This window comes from Schistocerca nitens, chromosome 10 (genome assembly GCF_023898315.1).
Source record: "Schistocerca nitens isolate TAMUIC-IGC-003100 chromosome 10, iqSchNite1.1, whole genome shotgun sequence".
NCBI lineage: Eukaryota > Metazoa > Arthropoda > Insecta > Orthoptera > Acrididae > Schistocerca > Schistocerca nitens.
The window spans coordinates 73561576-73581521 of NC_064623.1; the positions used below are offsets into that span (position 1 = coordinate 73561576).

A 19946-nucleotide genomic window follows, 5' to 3' on the forward strand; every position below is an offset into this window, starting at 1 on the left:
AATCATCGTTGCTAGAAGTTTGAATCTATCTACTTGCTCTATAGTCGTGATGTCTGTAATTGTTTTTCGTTCTTACAGGATTTTTTCGACCGAAAGCCACAGCTTTTGTTGTTTGTATTGATATTGACGTTTTATGTACCTGGCATGTTTGGTGCAGTTCGTAGGCAGCTCTCTGCAGTCCATCTTCATTGTTGGATATTAACACTTGGTCATCTGCGAATAACGGAGTCGTAACGCAATCATTTTGGTTGAAGTTATATGTATAGTTCTTCAGTTTCGTTCTGCATTGCCGTATAGTGTCGTCAATGTATATTTTAAAAAGCAGTGGAGAAAGGCTGCAACCTTGTCGAACTCCTAAATTAATAACCTTTGTTGTTTCTTCATTCATCGCCAGTTATTTGGATTCTTGTATTAGGATATGTCTTTTGAACTACCTGTACAATGTATTGGTATACCTCTTATTATTAAAATTTCCCACAGTAGCTGTCTATTTACTTTAGATAAAGCCTTTACATAATCGCCGAATAAAGAACTTATTATGTAAAACTACATCTGTTGCACGAGCATCTAAGTGCTGCTCTGAGCAAAATTCATTAACATCAATACTCTTCAAATTAAAACACTTTCTGACAAATGTGGCAATTCCTCCTTTCCATCTCTATAGAAGTTAAAAGCTAACACGAATCCTGCAACATTTAACGTATCTATACCAATGCTCACATAAAGTTCAGAGAGGCAGATTATATCAAGTGGTTTTCTCAACTTCAGTTCTTCAACACGAAAAAGCACCTCATTAAGTCTACCCCTCACTCTTCGGGCGATTTTGTGCACTGGCTGAATTACAACTGGATGAACATAATTTGTTTGTCAATTTTTGAATAGGGCCTATCTATAGTTTCAATCAGTGGTGTTTGCATGAGTTGTGTAGATTGAAATCTGCTTTCTGGCTGTCTGTTTTATCAGTGATCGTCATTTTCAACTTGTGTCTGAACATTTTTTGCTTCTGCACTCCCTACCCTAAAAAAAGGTGCTGTTCTGTCACTCGTAACCGTTGGTACTTTACTACAAGTGATACTGCCCCCCCCCCCCCTCCTCAACCCCCTTAAGTTGTTTACCCGTAGCCCAGACAGTTTTCGCACTTCACAGTTCATTTCTCACCCTCTTACTGAGCCATTAAGGCTATTCTGTGTTTCTGCTTCTGCCAAGGAAGAGTAGCTCATGTTAAATCCTTCTGGGAGTTTCGGTTCACTATCCCGTCTTTTCCAGCGATGAATTACTGAGCCGCCGGTCGGAGTGGCCGTGCGGTTCTAGGCGCTACAGTCTGGAACCGAGCGACCGCTACGGTCGCAGGTTCGAATCCTGCCTCGGGCATGGATGTGTGTGATGTCCTTAGGTTAGTTAGGATTAATTATTTCTAAGTTCTAGGCAACTGATGACCTCAGAAGTTAAGTCGCATAGTGCTCAGAGCCAGCCAATAACTGAGCCCTCACGCTTCCCTTCTTGCTGCATTCGACTATACTCCGTTCATCATAAGAATAAACCTGGTGTAAACAAACACAAACACGATGATTGGTTAGAAGCAGTAGCACTCGAACCATGGTGTTGCTACGCTCTTGGAAGTAGGTCTTAGTTATGCATTAGATATATTATTACTAACAAGGGAACCTCCCCATCGCACCCCTCTCAAATTTAGTTATAAGTTGGCACAGTGGATAGGCCTTGAAAAACTGAACACAGATCAATGGAGAAAACAGGAAGAAGTTGTGTGGAACTATGAAAAAAATAAGCAAAATATACAAACTGAGTAGTCCATGTGCAAGATATGCAACATCAAAGAGCAGATGAGCTCAGGACCGCCGTGGTCCCGTGGTTAGCGTGAGATACTGCGGAATGAGCGGTCCTCGGTTCAAATCTTCCCTCGACTGGGAATTTTACTTTCTTTATTTTCGCAAAGATATGATCTGTCCGTTCGTTCATTGACGTCTGTGTTCACTGTAATAAGTTTAGTGTCTGTGTTTTGCGACCGCACCGCAAAACCGTGCGATTAGTAGACGAAAGGACGTGCCTCTCCAATGGGAACCGAAAATATTTGATCGCAAGGTCATAGGTCAACCGATTCCTCCACAGGAAAACACGTCTGATATATTCTATACGACACTGGTGACGGCATGTGCGTCACATGACAAGAATATGTTGTCGGCCCACCTAACTTTTACACTTAGCGAATGGGTAAAAAGATTCTTCTACCTTGCCCGATTTATTTTTTCTTGTGGATGCGGTAATCACTCCCAAAACAGTGATGAAAACATAAGAGTTTGTCATATAAACTGAAAATAAAAAATTAAACTCTTCACTCGAGGGAAGACTTGAACCTTGGACCTCTCGTTCCGTAGCTGCTCTCGCTAACCACGGGACCACGGCGCTCTTCTATTCCGATTGTCCTTGATGTTGCCTATCTTGCGCATGGACTACTCAGTTTGTATATTTTACTAATTTTTTTCATAGTTCCACACAACTTCTTCCTGTTTTCTCGATTGATCTGTGTTCAGTTTTTCAAGGCCTATCCACTGTGCCAACTTATGACTAAATGTGAGGGGGGTGCGATGGGAAGGTTCCCTTGTAAGTTACGTATTAACACCCATGACCGTTTTTCTAATTACGCTTTGGTTACGTAGTTTTTATTTCAAAAATCGTGTACAGTTACAGCCTCTGCAATGTTGTTCTCTAATTGTCGCGCTTTTAATACGCTATATGAAAATGGCTGAATCCTGTTCCTTAGTGAAACAAGCGTGTGGCGCATGCTTAAAAAGTCCTGAGAAATAGGTTGTTCTTAATGTTTGTCAAAAATTTAGAGAAATAATCGGCTTCGAAGTTTTCCGAGTGACTGTATTAGGTACTGTTGGAAGAGAAATGCAAGTTAGTGTACAGCAAAATCAGTTGCGCAATAGCTTGGTGGCGTACTGCAGCGCATGGTTCGCTGGCTCAAGTCTCGCTTCAGTTAATTTTTTTCCTCGTTCAATTTGAATTACCTACATCTCGTAATTGTAAAATTCATCATCGTTTTCTGTGAATAATGCACGTCTTCTTGTTTTTGGTTACATATTGCCCGGAACATTCCTTTTTTTCATTTCAAATATAAATTCTCAAAAAATGGTTCAAATAGCTCTGAGCATTATGGGCCTTAACATCTGCGGTCATCAGTCCCCTAGAACTTAGAACTACTTAATCCTAACTAACCTAAGGACATCACACACATCCATGCCCGAGGCAGGATTAGAACCCGCGACCGTAGCGGTCGTGCGGTTCCAGACTGAAGCGCCTAGAACGGCTCGGCCACATCGGCCGGCTATAAATTCTCAATTATCGATATTTTGTGAAAGCCTGTTAACAAAGGTTCCTTAAATTAAGAAAACATAACAATTTAATTCTAAAGGCAAAAATGAGAAACTAAATGCTCTTTATTTGGACTACGTCCATTGTTTTATAACACAGATGTGTCGTAGAAACGTGAAAAAAAAATCATTTTCACAGCATCGAGCACACCATACAAATGCTGCATTTTTACATTTGCCACTGTACCATTACAATATGAACTTAACAGAACTGATGTGGAGCGGAGTTAAGGGATTTGACACGAGAAATTATAAGACTGTTAAGCTGCTTTTTCATGTCACTGCTGAACGCTGACGGGATATAGAACGACACGTCATAAAAGAAGAGGAAAAGATTGGGCGCCCGGGTGGCTTCGTGCATTCTGTTGTTGACCACCTCGTTATCAACGTAGCAGATGACAGTTCAAGTACTGAGATGTATTTCTCGGATTTGGATAAGGAAGGAGCTAAGAGATTAGCAGACGACTGACTGTAATTAATACCTTCAGTGACTTCGGTATTCAACAGTATGGAGAAATCCCTGCAGTACACCTTTGTATCACACATAACCCGATCAGAAATATTACGCTGTGTTTAAGTTAGGAATTTTCATCACTCTTGTTTGTGATTATAATACTGCGTCAAGTGAGAACGAGAGAATTTTATGCTTTCCGTCTGGTCACCTAAGAAGCGCGTGGTGGTGTTGGAGGTTTGCCGAATATTATTTGATTCTCTCTAAAAATTAAATGACATTCGAGGCAATATTGTTTCTTTGCTCGTCTCTTTTTACGTCTGAACTGCAACTGCTCACATCATTACAGGCTAGTTGGACGGCTAGTTGGCCAGTGCTGTCCAAGTTTAATGGGCGGGTAAAGCTGTTGTCCCGCACATTAACGCTCGGTCTATGTGCGAGTAAAACAGCAGAAAACGTATCCTTATGGTCCTACTTCACTGCACTGGTCACAACTTGCTTCCGCTCCACGTGAAACGAAATCCAATGAGATTCAAGCAAACACGGAAGAATACATGGCTAATGTTTACATCAGCTTTATTCTTATGATGAACAGAGTATAGTTCCTGACCTGCGGCTCTGCCATTAGGAATTCATTCCTTCCACTTACCCAGTAATGTAGTATTTTGATATGTAAGGTTCCTTCTTCATCGTTGTATTAGGCAAGCAATGACAGAGACATAATTTTCATACCACTTGTACTTCTATGTTTGGGTATTTACCAGGAATGTTGATATTATAGCTTTGGTGACGTAAATCTAGGGTATAGGTTTCGGACTAAGCAGCGAATCATGATAATGTGAATTTAAACAAACACTGAAGTGTCTTACTTCACGCAATGATTAGTGTTCTGTGAATAATTGAGTCCTTTTAGAGTAAGCTGATTATTTTATCTTCTTGGATATCACAATATTTAGCAGACAGTAACTGTTATAATGAAATGTTGGTAATGGAGATAGTGTGTAAATTTTGGTTGTGATTAAATAAGTATCAGTGAATTTAGGATTCCTGCCTGCCAATAATTCTAAAGCTGTTTGTGAGCAGTAGGCCCCATCTATTTCTGGTGTAAACACCCGCTGTGTAACCGCTACATTGTTACTATTAACATATATAGCATTCCGTCTTCAGGCCACGAGTGGCCTACCGGAACCATCCGACCGCCGTGTCATCCTCGGTGGAGGATGCGGATAGGAGGGGCGTGGGGTCAGCACACCGCTCTCCCGGTCGATATGATGGTATTCTTGACCGACGCCACTACTATTCGGTCGAGTAGCTCCTCAATTGCCATCACGAGGCTGAGTGCACCCCTAAAAATGACAACAGCGCATTGCGGCCTGGATGGTCACCCATCCAAGTGCCGACCACGCCCGACAGCGCTTAACTTCGGTGATCTCATGGGAACCGGTGTAACCACTGCGGCAAGGTCGTTGACGCTATTAACATATATTGGAAGATTACAGCATTTTGGAACCACAGTATGACATATCGACAGTGGAGATCAACTAATTTCTTGGGACCCTTAACAATAAGCCTCTTTTTACAAATCTTCTTCTTCTTCTTGTTCTTCTTCTACGTGATCAGGCCCAGTGGACCGCACGCTGCTACAAGTTTCCTCCACTGTATTCTGTCCGTTGCTGCTATCCGCAATCCGTCCACATCTATTGATGCTTGGTTTAAATCTTCATGGGGGCCATCCCTCCAACGCTTCTTGGGGTCCCTGGGGTTCTCTTTCCTGTAGGTGTGAAATCCAGGAGCTTTCGAGGCATTCTGTGATTTTCCATCTGGGCCACATGGCTTTTGTTTGGCTTTGACAGTTGCTGCTATGTTCGGCTGCTGGTACGGTTCCTCACGCTCTTGGTCGTGTCCCATTCTCAATTGCTCTGTGTCTGCATCCAGAACCAGACCGAAGATCTTCCGAAGCCCTTTTCTCTCAAAAACGAGGAGCTTATGGAAGTCCTGTTTCACAGCCATATAGGACAACAGGCTGGATCAGTGTTTTGTATAGTCCGTTCTGGAACTGTCTGGAGAGATATCTGGACCGAAGCAGTTGTGCTAGGCCATGGTAAGATCGGGTTCCTGCTTGTATTCTGGCATTGATCTCTGCTTCATATGACCAGTGAAAAGTTCCCCTAGGTATTTGAATTCATGCACTCTCTTGTAGGATTTGTCTCCCACCTGCAGTGATTGTAGATGATCAGCAGTCTGACAATGACCACACGTCATAACGAGGTACTTTGTCTTGGCTTCGTTTATGTTTAGCCCAAATTTGCTAGCAGCCTTATTTAGTGCTCTGGTCATTTGCTCCAACTCCTCTTCAGACCTAGAGAGTAAACAGATGTCGTCTGCATAGACTATGTATGCCAGTCTCTTTCTTTTGATTTCTGTCCCTTCCTCCTCTTGAAAGGTCTTGCGTACGATCTTCTCGAGGGCAAAGTTGAACAGGATAGGGGACACCCATCTCCTTGCCTGGGTCCTGTCACAATTTCAAATTCATCAGTTACGCGATTTCCTATCTTCACATTTGCACGTGTTTCGCTCAGACGGATCTTTATCAGACTGATGGTTTCTCTGCCATGCCAAACTTCCTTAAACAGCTGAGCAGGCTCTTGCGATGTATACAGTTATAGGCCTTCTTAGAATCTACGAATAAAATATGCAGATCTTTACCATATTCAGCCATCTACATCTACATCTAGATCCATACTCCGCAAGCCACCTGACGGTGTGTGGCGGAGGGTACTTTGAGTACCTCTATCGATTCTCCCTTCTATTCCAGACTCGTACTGTTCGTGGAAAGAAAGATTGTCGGTATGCCCCTGTGTGGTCTTTTCGCGAGATATACGTAGGTGGGAGCAATATACTGCTTGACTCCTCGGTGAAGGTATGTTCTCGAAACATCAACAAAAGCCCGTATCGAGCTACTGAACGTCTCTCTTACAGAGTCTTCCACTGGAGTTTATCTATTATCTCCGTATCGCTTTCGCACTTACTAAATGATCCTGTAACGAAACGCGCTGCTCTCCGTTGGATCTTCTCTATCTCTTCTATCAACCCTATCTGGTATGGATACCACACCAGTGAGCAGAATTCAAGCAGTGGACGAACAAGTGTACTGTTACCTCCTTCCTTTGTTTTTGGATTGCATTTCCTTAGGATTCTTCCAATGAATCTCAGTCTGGTATCTGCTTTACCAATGATCAACTTTATATGATCATTCCATTTTAAATCACTCCTAATGCCTACTCCCAGATAATTTATGGAATTAACTGCTTCCAGTTGGTGACCTGCTATATTGTAGCTAAATGATAAAGAATCTTTCTTTCTATGTATTCGCAGCACACTACACTTGTCTACATTGAGGTTCAATTGCTATTCCTGCACCATGCGTTAATACGTTGCAGATACTCCTGCATTTCAGTACAATTTTCCATTGTTACAACCTCTCGATGTACTACAGCATCATCCGCAAAAAACCTCAGTGAACTTCCGATGTATATCCGCAAGGTCATTTATACATATTATGAATAGCAACGGTCCTACGACACTCCCCTGCGGCACACCTGAAATTACTCTTACTTTGGAAGACTTCTCTGCATTGAGAATGACATGCTGCGTTCTGTTATCTAGGAACTGTTCAATCCGATCACACAATTGGTCTGATAGTCCGTATGCTCTTACTTTCTTCATTAAACGACTGTGGCGAACTGTATAAAACGCCTTGCGGAAGTCAAGAAACACGGCATCTATCTCCGATCCCCTTTTCTATGCTCCTCTGAGTCTAGTGGACGAATAGCGCGAGCTGGGTTTCACACGATCGTCTTTTTCGAAACCCATGCTGATTCCTACAGAGTAGATTTCTAGTCTGACGAAAAGTCATTATACTGGAACATAATAATACGTGTTCCAAAATTCTACAACTGATCGACGTTAGAGATATAGGTCTATAGTTCTGCTCGTCTGTTCGACCTTCCTTCTTGAGAACGGGGATGACCTGTGCCCTTTTCCAGTCTTCTGGAACGCTACGCTCTTCTAGAGACATACGGTACTCCGCTGCAGGAAGGGGGACAAGTTCCTTCGCGTACTCTGTGTAAAATCGAACTGGTATCCCATCAGGTCCAGCGGCCTTTCCTGTTTTGAGCGATTTTAATTGTTTTTCTATCCCTCTGTCATCTATTTCGATATCTGCCATTTAGTCATCTGTGCGACAATCTGGAGAAGGAACTACAGTGCAGTCTTCCACTGTGAAACAGCTTTGGAAAAAGACATTTAGTATTTTGGCCTTTAGTCTGTCATCCTCTGTTTCAGCACCATCTTGGTCACAGAGTGTCTTGACATTTTGTTTTGATGCACCTACCACTTTGACATAATACCAAAATTTCTTAGGATTTTCTGCCAAGTCAGTACATAGAACTTTACTTTCTAATTCATTGAACGCCTCTCGCATAGCCCTCCTCACACTGCATTTCGTTTCGAGTAATTTTTGTTTGTCTGCAAGGCTTTGGCTATGTTTGTGTTTGCTGTGAAGTTCCCTTTGCTTCCGTAGCAGTTTTCTAACTCGGTTGTTTCTCAGTGAGCTGCCGGAGTGAAGATGTGATCTGCTGTTGACCGCCCGGGCTGGAAACCTCCCTGCTACTCCCCAATCACCGACTCTGCCACTGGCTGAATTCTATGTCTTATGTGTCTCTTTTTACAACTTACAGAAAATCAATTGTAACAGAGCCCTTCCATAGCCTATCGGTCTCTGATCTTGGCAGCCTATTTTTGGAGGAAGTGAATGCCAAACATTTTAGAAACACTGTGAGCTATCACTTCATGTGGAAGGGGGAACAATGTACGTGGTGGCCAGCCAGTCTAGAAGTATATAGGATTTTATTTTTCTTCGTTTCCTATTGGATCTAAGTGCTCTCCCAGTATAACTTCACCAGTCCCTACGTGCTAAGTCTGCCTACCTTACAGGCCAGAAGCAGTTCATTCCAGTAAATGCTGCTGAAGGCAGCATGATTTCTGATGTCTTTGCTGAAGAAACTGGAATCCCACGTCACCGTTCAGACACGCAGAGTCAAGTTTGTGGTCGCTGGATGTTGCTGGAGCTCAGACGGCAGCTGCTTCTCTCACCCAGACAGTTCCCGCCTTTCGCCTGACCCTACTCGTTACTCACCAGCCACACAAATGATAACCGCTAACACTCCATATTCCTTTATTATTTTTGACCTAATTCCCAGACTGTCAGTTTACCTTCGTTCCCCAGGGACAAGCATTTCTGGACACCATTACGTTGGCATCATGCACTCTATCAAAACGTATTAGAGATACAGGGAAGGGGAGAAGCGTCCATTTTTATGAAGGTCTTTGACACTGCTTACAATTTTAAGGTTTTTCAACCACATCATTATGCTTCTTTTTTTTTTGCCGGTGGTGCCCTCCCTTACAGTGGCTGTGATATTGCACTACCGTTATCAAGAATTTGAATTCTCTATACCAGGCGACAAGTCGCACCTTCTCAAGATCTACCGCAATTTTGATGGAATCTAAGTCAAATCTGCAACGAAAAATATAAATAGCTCTGACAGCTGATAAACGTTTCAGAACAAACAATGGTTCTTTATCTCTAATAATTTCCAAGTCAAGATGTTTTGAAATGACAGCTGGACTTTGTGGACATCTCACTTGAACTGCACGACAGTGACACCGATTTCGTCACAAAGATACGACAGACACGTCAAGATCTGGTGATCTGATAAGACGCTATATAAGGCGCGGCGCTATGCCTGGAGACTACAATTAGCAGCGGGAACTGCACCAGGAGCAATGGCTGCACGCGTCCTATTCCTGTTGCTATCTGTTCTGCTGGTAGTTACGGCGAAGCCGAGTACCAGCAAATGGGGTGAGTGTTCCTCTGGTAATGATTAAATTTCACAATGTAAAGCGTAAAAGGGCCAAAAATTTTACTATAAATTTTTGTAGCTTCTGCTGATATTGGAAAGAATTTATGCAGCATTTAATTTTTCTTATTGTTTCTATCTAGTTTATAACATACTGATACGATTTCCTCTCCTCTGTCGATCTCTTCATCGTAGATTACCGTTCACGCACAACATCCTCCATTATCAAATTCTTGTCGGGTTTCCCGGCGGATCAGACTGTCATATGGTCACAATATTTCTGCGGTCCACCTGGCCGCCATCATCAGGTGAGAAAAGCTACGCTGCTCTCGCCTATAACTGATACAACTCGCAAATGACTGCGCCTTTATATACATCGGAAGTTCAATAGCGCATGGACTAGATACAGTGCGCACGCGCTCAGTCATTCCTGCTGCCCCCTGGCGGAAAGAGAGTTGCAACGCCTCCGGTGGTGAGTACTGTTGAAAACGATACAGCGTTACAAATGATTATTCACAGCCGGCCGATTCAGATGCCGTTGTTTCTTCATGTATGATAAAACAGTATTCACCACCGGAGACGTTGCAACTCTCTTTCCGCCAGGGGGCAGCAGGAATGATTGAGCGCGTGCGCACTGTATCTAGTCCATGCGTTATTGTACTTCCGATGTATTTAAAGGTGCAGTCATTTGCGAGTGGAATCAGTTACCGGGGAGAGAAGTATAGCTTTTCTCACCTGATGATGGCGGATAGGTGGACCGCTGAAATATTGTGCCCAAATGAGAGTCTGATCCGCCTGGAAACCCGACAAGAATTTATATTGTAACACGCAGTTAAAGTCTACATAGTCACAACATCCTCCATTATTTGCTGAATATAGTTAATGGAGATTATAAGATTTCTTTAAGAAAACATAAACAATGTTGTTATTTGATATAGCTGTTTGCAATGAAACTGTTTGTTGCAGAACGAAGACTAATTTATAGTTCGAGGGTTATATGAAGGGATTATTTCAATAGTGGTACAAGTCCATTTTTGTTCATTTTGAGATACAGAGTCCTAAAGTTAAATGAGCACTGAAAATTCTGTAGTTGAGATACCAGAATATTCAAGCACATGGCTTCTTGCTAGAGATGAACCTTGCTTTCTGTTTGTTTGGATCATTAACTTCAGAAGCATTATCGGCAGAAAAGTGGAGGTAATGTACTTGTACAACTATTGAAATAAGCCCTTCATATGTATGGCGTTTCTATATAAAAGACTGTCTTGCAATCTGTTTTCCTTTACTATTTTTGAATGGAGTTGTTTTCCATACTAATACTGAAGCTACAGGGTGTTTCAAAAATGACCGGTATATTTGAAACGGCAATAAAAACTAAACGAGCAGCGATAGAAATACACAGTTTGTTGCAATATGCTTCGGACAACAGTACATTTTCAGGCAGACAAACTTTCGAAATTACAGTAGTTACAATTTTCAACAACAGATGGCGCTGCAAGTGATGTGAAAGATATAGAAGACAACGCAGTCTGTAGGTGCGCCATACTGTACGTCGTCTTTCTGCTGTAAGCGTGTGCTGTTCACAACGTAAAAGTGTGCTGTAGACACCATGGTTTATTCCTTAGAACAGAGGATTTTTCTGGTGTTGGAATTCCACCGCCTAGAACACAGTGTTGTTGCAACAAGACGAAGTTTTCAACGGAGGTTTAATGTAACCAAAGGACCGAAAAGCGATACAATAAAGGATCTGTTTGAAAAATTTCAACGGACTGGGAACGTGACGGATGAACGTGCTGGAAAGGTAGGGCGACCGCGTACGGCAACCACAGAGGTCAACGCGCAGCTTGTGCAGCAGGTGATCCAACAGCGGCCTCGGGTTTCCGTTCGCCGTGTTGCAGCTGCAGTCCAAAGGACGCCAACGTCCACGTATCGTCTCATGCGCCAGAGTTTACACCTCTATCCATACAAAATTCAAACGCGGCAACCCCTCAGCGCCGCTACCATTGCTTCACGAGAGACATTCGCTAACGATATAGTGCACAGGATTGATGACGGCGATATGCATGTGGGCAGCATTTGGTTTACTGACGAAGCTTATTTTTACCTGGACGGCTTCGTCAATAAACAGAACCGGCGCATATGGGGAACCGAAAAGCCCCATGTTGCAGTCCCATCGTCCCTGCATCCTCAAAAAGTACTGGTCTGGGCCGCCATTTCTTCCAAAGGAATCATTGGCCCATTTTTCAGATCCGAAACGATTACTGCATCACGCTATCTGGACATTCTTCGTGAATTTGTGGCGGTACAAACTGCCTTAGACGACACTGCGAACACCTCGTGGCTTATGCAAGATGGTGCCCGGCCACATCGCACGGCCGACGTCTTTAATTTCCTGAATGAATATTTCGATGATCGTGTGATTGCTTTGGGCTATCCTAAACATACAGGAGGCGGCGTGGATTGGCCTCCCTATTCGCCAGACATGAACCCCTGTGACGTCTTTCTGTGGGGACACTTGAAAGACCAGGTGTACCGCCAGAATCCAGAAACAATTGAACAGCTGAAGCAGTACATCTCATCTGCATGTGAAGCCATTCCGCCAGGCACGTTGTCAAAGGTTTCGGGTAATTTCATTCAGAGACTACGCCATATTATTGCTACGCATGGTGGATATGTGGAAAATTTCGTACTATAGAGTTTCCCAGACCGCAGCGCCATCTGTTGTTGAAAATTGTAACTACTGTAATTTCGAAAGTTTGTCTGCCTGAAAATGTACTGTTGTCCCAAGCATATTGCAACAAACGGTGTATTTCTATCGCTGCTCGTTTAGTTTTTATTGCCGTTTCAAATATACCGGTCATTTTTGAAACACCCTGTATTTCCTAATATCTTAGCATTTTCCTTGTCAACACGTCCCTTAGTCAGGGTTTTCTACATATCCGTCTACATGACGAATCTGTAGAGAATTTTCACAATTCTTATCTGATCAATTCACTTTATTTTCTACATATTTCCGTATCAACACTCATCTCCTTAGCCGATGTCACGGTCGTGCGCTTGTGATGCCGCTTTCTACTTGGGGGTGTGCTGGTACGAATACTCGTAGTGGAAAATTTTCAGTGACTGTATTTGTTCTGCAGGCGGCAGACAGGTGGTAGGACGAAGACTCAGAGCACCGGTCTGCGTGAATATTCTGGATCACATCGCAAACCGCAATGCATTGATTCATGACGTGAGGCGTGCCACGGTGACCCATCCACCGGATGGCAACGTCTAGCTCTGTGGCCCCCTTCATGCTACTCCAAAGCATTACTCTATGTGATGGCACTATGTCTCGCCCTTTCTCTTCCCTTCATCCGTAGCAATATTGATCCAACACTACACTGTACAAGCATCAGTCACGCTCATCCACACGTTAGAGATACACATTCGACACTTCATACCATACCAACTCTGAGGAAGGCAACGCAAACCACCTCCGCTACGACCTCACCTAGAATGGATATGCAGACCTACTGCCTCTCCTCCCCAACACTCATTCCCTTTTTGTAACACCACATCTCAATTCTCTTGTTTTCCATTTTCCCCACAGTTCATGACCCACATAATTCCTGTTCTCCAGGTGTACATATTAACAAATATAATCCTGTGTTTTACATGCTCCTTATTTCATCGGTCATCCTTTAGTTTTTTTCCAAGGTAGTGAAAACCTTTTGCTTCATCAACTGGGTGGTCCCGACTTCTCATTTTAGGTTTTTCGCTGTACCACGAACACCTTCCTCTTCATTTAGTTAACCCTCAATCCGTATTTTATGCTTATAAAACTGCTAATTCCATTCAACATGTGATGTATTTCTTCTTCACTTTTAAAGACAATAGTGAACTCTTAATGGTATCTTAAGAAGGCTATGATTTTTCATCTTAAATTTTAGTCCAACTTACAAACGATTCTTCCCTTTCATTTTTCGCTTTTTCATCACACAGGTTAAATGTGTAAGCGAGGCATACACCATCCATACCTTCTTTTTATTGTTAGGTTTTCAATCCATAGACTGTTTTGATGCAACTCTTCTCACTGGTCTATCCTTGACAAGACTCCTCATTTACGAATAACTATCGCAACCTGGATCATTTTGAACCTTTTCACTGTATTCCTGTATGCCTTGGTCTCCCTCTACGTTTTTACTCCCCACATTTCCCTCTGTTACCAAAAACGATTTCGGTCCAAAACATGCTATTTCAACTGATTCCATTTTTAGATAAGTTCTTAAATAAATTTCTTTTTTCCTCAAATCGGTTTATTTCATCCTCACTAGGTACTCATTCTTCCCATCTAACCTTTAGACCTCTTCTTAAAAGTTTATCGTCCACGTTTCGTTTCTGTACACTCCAAATAGATACATTCAGAAAAAGACTTACGAATATTTAAATTTATATTACACACTAACAAATTTCCCTTTATTAAGCCGATTTTCTTGGACTTAAAATCACATTTCGAACCTTCTCTCGTCCACCATCAGTTATTTTACTGTTCAAATGGAAAAATAGCAAACGCTTCATTATCCGTGAGCGATTATCCGCGTTGTGGATTTTCCGCGCCCTATTTCTCCCTTTTCTTGTTTGATGAGCTGCTGAAAGTTTTTCTTTTATCGAGGAGTGGGCCGCAGGTGAGAAATAATGTCAGGCTACAACAGGGGTGTAGTAAACAATGTGCTGCTCGAACACCTCAAGCGCTGGACTACATTGTTGTGGTGAATACTGTAGTCGTGTGGTTTCTGTTAGTGGCAAACAACTTCTGAAAAGCGAAAACGTGTTAAACTTGAAGTAGTACACAAACTCGAAGAAGGCAGTATCGATACGCGGAATGTGGCACTGATTTGCAATTTGGGTGAATTACGATCCGTGATATTCGTAAAAGCGACAAAATAATTCAATTTGCTAGCAGTTCTGACTGACCTAAAGCTTTTTCAGTGCGAAAGATTATGAAAATGTCTACATACTCAGAACTGGATAAATTTATTTTATTTATTTATTTACACGTCTAGTTCCATAGGACCAAACTGAGGAACAAATCTCCAAGGTCATGGAACTTGTCAGTACATGAAATCACAACATAAAAAAAATAACAGATAAAATAAAATGTTTATCAACCCAAAAAAAAGTCAAGCCGTAAGGTTAAGTAAACGCAATCCAAGATATAACATAGAAATCAGCTTAATTTTTCAAGGAAATCCTCAACAGAACGGAAGAAGTGACCTACGAGGAAACTCTTCAGTTTCGATTTGAAAGTGCTAGGATTACTGCTAAGATTTTTGAATTCTTGTGGTAACTTACTGAAAATGGATGCAGCAGTATACTACATACCTTTCTCCACAAGAGTTAATGAAGTGCGACCCAAATGCAGACTGTATTTCTGCCTAGTAATAACTGAGTGAAAACTGCTAACTCTAGGGAATAAGCTGATATTGTTGACAAGAAACGACAGCAAAGAATATATATATTGAGCGGTCAATGTCAGGATTCCCAGACTAGTGAACAGGGCTCGACAAGTGGCTCGTGAACTTACACCACTTATCTCCCGAACTGAGCGTTTCTGAGCCAAATAAATCCTTTGAGAATGGGAAGAGTTACCCCAAAATGTAATACTACACGACAAAAGCGAATGAAAATAAGCAAAGTAGACTAATATTCGTATCGAACGATCACTTGCTTCAGATACCATTCGAATAGTAAAAATAGTAGCATTAAGTCTTTGAACAAGACAGTTAACTGTCTATCTCAACACCTAGAAATATGAACTGCCGATTCTGTGAAATTAAAACGTCAGATTTTGTTTAATTGCATGTAAGAAACTGTAAAAACTGAGTCTTACTGTGATTTAACTTTAGTTTACTTTCTACAAGCCATGAACTTTTGTCTTGAACTGCACTATTTGAAACAGTCCCAACGTTGCACACAACATCCTTTACTACCACGACAGTGTCATCAGCAAACAGGAATACTTTAGAGTTACCTGTAATACTAGAAAGCATATCATTTATATAAATAAGGAACAGGAGTATCCCAGATACTGATCCCTAGGGCAGCCCCCATTTGCCCGCACCCCACTCAGACCCCACATCATTGCCATTCTCAACACAGTGAATAAATGACCTTTTGCTGTCTGTTGTCAGAGTAAGAGGTGGACCAATGGTAAGCTACTCGCCGTATTCCCTAATGGTCCATCTTCTGGAGCAATATTTTGTGATCAACACAAAAGCATTGGTTAAATAAAAAAATTCACCTAGCGTTCTAAACCTTTTGTTTAATCTATCCAGTACCTCACAGAGAAAAGAGAATAAAGCATTTTCAGTTGGTAAACGGCTTCTAAAGCCGAACTGTACATTTGATAGCAAATTATATGATAGAAAATGATCAATTGTCCTTAATGCACAGTCTTTTTAACAACTTTAGCAAACACTGATGGCATAGAGATAGGTCTAAAATTGTCTACATTATTCCTTTCTACCTTTTTAGAAAGTGGCTTTACTACTGATTACTTTAATCGTTCAGGAAACTGACCATTCTATAGAAAAAATTGTAAATATGGCTAAGTATATGGCTAACATGAGCCGCACAGTAATTTTCTGGTAGGTACTCCATCATATCCACCAGAGTCCAGTGATTTAATTATTGACTCAATCTCCCCCTTGTCAATATCACAAAGAGGTATTTCAGACATCAATCGCAGAAAGACATTTCCCAAGTGATTTATATGATTGCCTGGAAAAAATAAGCTGTTATTTAGTTCACTAGCAATGCTCAGAAAATGATTGTCAAATACTGTACATATATCTGACTTACCAGCAACAGATTTTTTTTTACTATGAACTGATTTTATATCGTCGACCTTGTGCTGCTGGCCAGACACTTCCTTTACAACTGAACATCTGGTCTTAATTTTATCCTGTGTATTAGATATTCTATTTGCGTACCACATACTCTTTACCTTCCTAATAACATTCTTAAGCACCTTACACTACTGTCTGTAAGGGGTACTGTAGCTTGATTGTGGCTTCTTCTAACATTTTGAGATAATTCCCACTTTGTTTTATGTGATAACCCTATCCCACTAGTCAGCCATCCGGGCTGCATTTTACTGCTAGTAGCATGTTCATGTGGCCAAGACAGATACAAAGCCCACGCCTACCACAGTAGTACAAGTTTATATGCCAACTAGCTCCGCAGATGACGAACAGATTGATGAAATGTATGATGAGATAAAAGAAATTGTTCAGATAGTGAAGGGAGACGAAAATTTAATAGTCATGGGTGACTGGAACTCGATAGTAGGAAAAGGAAGAAAAAGAAACGTAGTAGGCGAATATGGAATGGGGCTAAGGAACGAAAGAGGAAGCCGCCTGGAAGAATTTTATACAGAGCATAACTTAATCGACGGCCTGAGTGGCCAAGCGGTTCTAGGCGCTACAGTCTGGAACCGCGCGACCGCTACGGTCGCAGGTTCGAATCCTGCCTTGGGCATGGATGTGTGTGATGTCCTTAGGTTAGTTAAGTTTAAGTAGTTCTAAGTTCTAGGGCACTGATGACCTCAGCAGTTAAGTCCCATAGTGCTCAGAGCCATTTGAACCATTTGCCATAATCATAGCTAACACTTCATTCAAGAATTATAAAAGAAGGTTGTACACATGGAAGAAGCCTGGAGATACTGGAAGGTTTCAGATTATATAATGGTAAGACAGAGACTCAGGAACCAGGTTTTAAATTGTAAGACATTTCCAGGGGCAGATGTGGACTATGAGCGCAATCTATTGGTTATGAACTGTAGATAAAAAATGAAGAAACTGCAAAAAGGAGAAAATCTGAGTAGATGTGACCTGGATAAACTGAAAGAATCAGAGGTCGTAGAGAGTATCAGGGACAGCATTAGGGAACGATTGACAAGAATGGGGGAAAGAAATACAGTAGAAGAAGAATGGGTAGCTTTGAGAGATGAAATAGTGAAGGCAGCAGAGGATAAAGTAGGTAAAAAACCAGGGATAACAGAAATACTTGGGCAACAGAAGAGATATTGAATTTAATTGATGAAAGGAGAAACTATAAAAATGCAGTAAATGCAGGCAAAAAGGAATACAAACGTCTCAAAAATGAGATCGACAGGAAGTGCAAAATGGCTAAGCAAGGATGGCTAGAGGACAAATGTAAGGATGTAGAGGCGCATATCACTAGGGGTAAGATAGATACTGCCTACAGGAAAATTAAAGAGACCTTTGGAGAAAAGAGAACCACTTGCATGAATATCAAGAGATGGAAGCCCAGTTCTAAGCAAAGAAGGGAAAGTAGAAAGGTGGGAGTATATATATATATATATATATATATATATATATATATATATATATATATAGGGTCTATACAAGGGTGATGTTCTTGAGGACAATATTATAGAAATGGAAGGAAATGTAGACGAAGATGAAATAGGAGTCGGTTACTGCGTGAAGAGTTTGACAGAGCACTGAAAGACCTAAGTCGAAACAAGGTCCTGGGAGTAGACTACATTCCACTAGGACAGCCTTGGGAGAGCCAGGCCTAACAACTCTACCATCTGTTGAGGAACTCTACCGTCTGGTGGTATGAGACAGGCGAAAAACCCTCAGACTTCAAGAAGAATATAATAATCCCAATCCCTAAGAAAGAAGGTGTTGACAGATGTGAAAATTACCGAACTATCAGTTTAATAAGCAACGAGTGCAAAATACTAACACGAATTCTTTACAGACGAATGGAAAAACTGGCAGAAGCCGACCTCGGGGATGATCAGTAGAAATGTTGGAACACGTGAGGCAGCACTGACCCTACGACTTATCTTAGACATTAGATTAAGGAAAGGCATACCTACGTATCTAGCATTTGTAGACGTAGAGAAAGCTTTTGACAATGTTGACTGGAATATTCTCTTTCAAATTCTGAAGGTGGCAGGGGTAAAATACAGGAAGCGAAAGGCTATTTACAATTTGTACAGAAACCAGATGCCAGTTATAAGAGTCGAGGGAAGCAGTGGTTGGGAAGGGAGTGAGACAGGGTTGTCGTCTCTCCCCGATGTTATTCAATCTGTATATTGAGCAAGCAGTGAAGGAAACAAAAGAAAAATTCGGAGTAGGTATTGAAATCCATGAGAAGAAATAAAAATTTTGAGGTTCGCCGATGACATTGTAATTCTGTCAGAGACAGCAAAGGACTTGGAAGAGCAGCTGAACGGAATGGACAGTGTCTTGAAATGAGGATATAAGATGAACATCAACAAAAGAAAAACGAGGATAGTGGAATGTAGTCCAATTAAATCGGGTGATGCTGCGGGAATTAGATTAGAAAATTAGAGGCCTAAAGTAGTAAAGGAGTTTTGCTTTTTGGGGCAAAATAACTGATGATGGTCGAAGTAGAGAGGACATAAAATGTAGACTGGAAATGGCAAGGAAAGCGTTTCTGAAGAAGAGAAATTTGTTAACATAGAGTATAGATCTAAGTGTCATGAAGTCGTTTCTGAAAGTATTTGTATGGAGTATAGCCATGTATGGAAGTGAAACGTGGACGATAAATAGTTTAGACAAGAAGTGAATAGAAACTTTGGAAATATGGTGCTACAGAAGAATGCTGAAGATTAGGTGCGTAGATCACATAACTCACGAGAAAGTAATGAATAGAATGGGAGAGACGAGAAATTTGTGGCACGGCTTGACTAGAAGAAGGTATAGGTTGGTAGGGCTTATTCTGAGGCATCAAGGGATCACGGTGTGGAGGGCAGCGTGGAGGGTAAAAATCGTAGAGGGAGATCAAGAGATAATCTAAACAGATTCAGAAGGATGTAGGTTGCAGTAGGTACTGGGAGATGAAGAAGCTTGCACAGGATAGAGTAGCATGCAGAGCTGCAACAAAGCATTCTCTGCACTGAAGACCACAACAACAATAACAACAACAACCCTGTTTAGAATGTTCCAATGGAAAGCAATTCTCAAAGATCATGAGAAATGTGTTAAGAGAAGCATTACATTTTTCATCTATGTTATCGGCACTATAAACATCCACCACTCTTCTTGCTTAACAAGGTTTAAAAAACATTGGATTAGCTTTCCTACAGAGTTTGTAATTATATGTAAAATTAGTTTGAGTTCAAAAGCCCCTTCAAGTTAT

General features: G+C 41.5%; 1 protein-coding gene across 5 annotated transcripts in view; it reads left to right on the forward strand.

Moving 5' to 3' along the window:
• The window catches only part of LOC126210625 (collagenase-like), a 231944-nt gene that overhangs the window by 165803 nt on the left and 46195 nt on the right, over nt 1-19946 (forward strand). The window contains exon 1 of one of the 5 annotated variants that reach the window (XM_049939920.1): nt 9642-9766. The exons of the other annotated variants lie outside the window; for them this stretch is intronic. Coding sequence (XP_049795877.1) covers nt 9691-9766 — 76 coding nt within the window. The 5' untranslated portion in view covers nt 9642-9690. Of the gene's footprint in view, nt 1-9641; nt 9767-19946 lie in introns of those variants that run through there. 5 annotated transcript variants of the gene reach the window in all.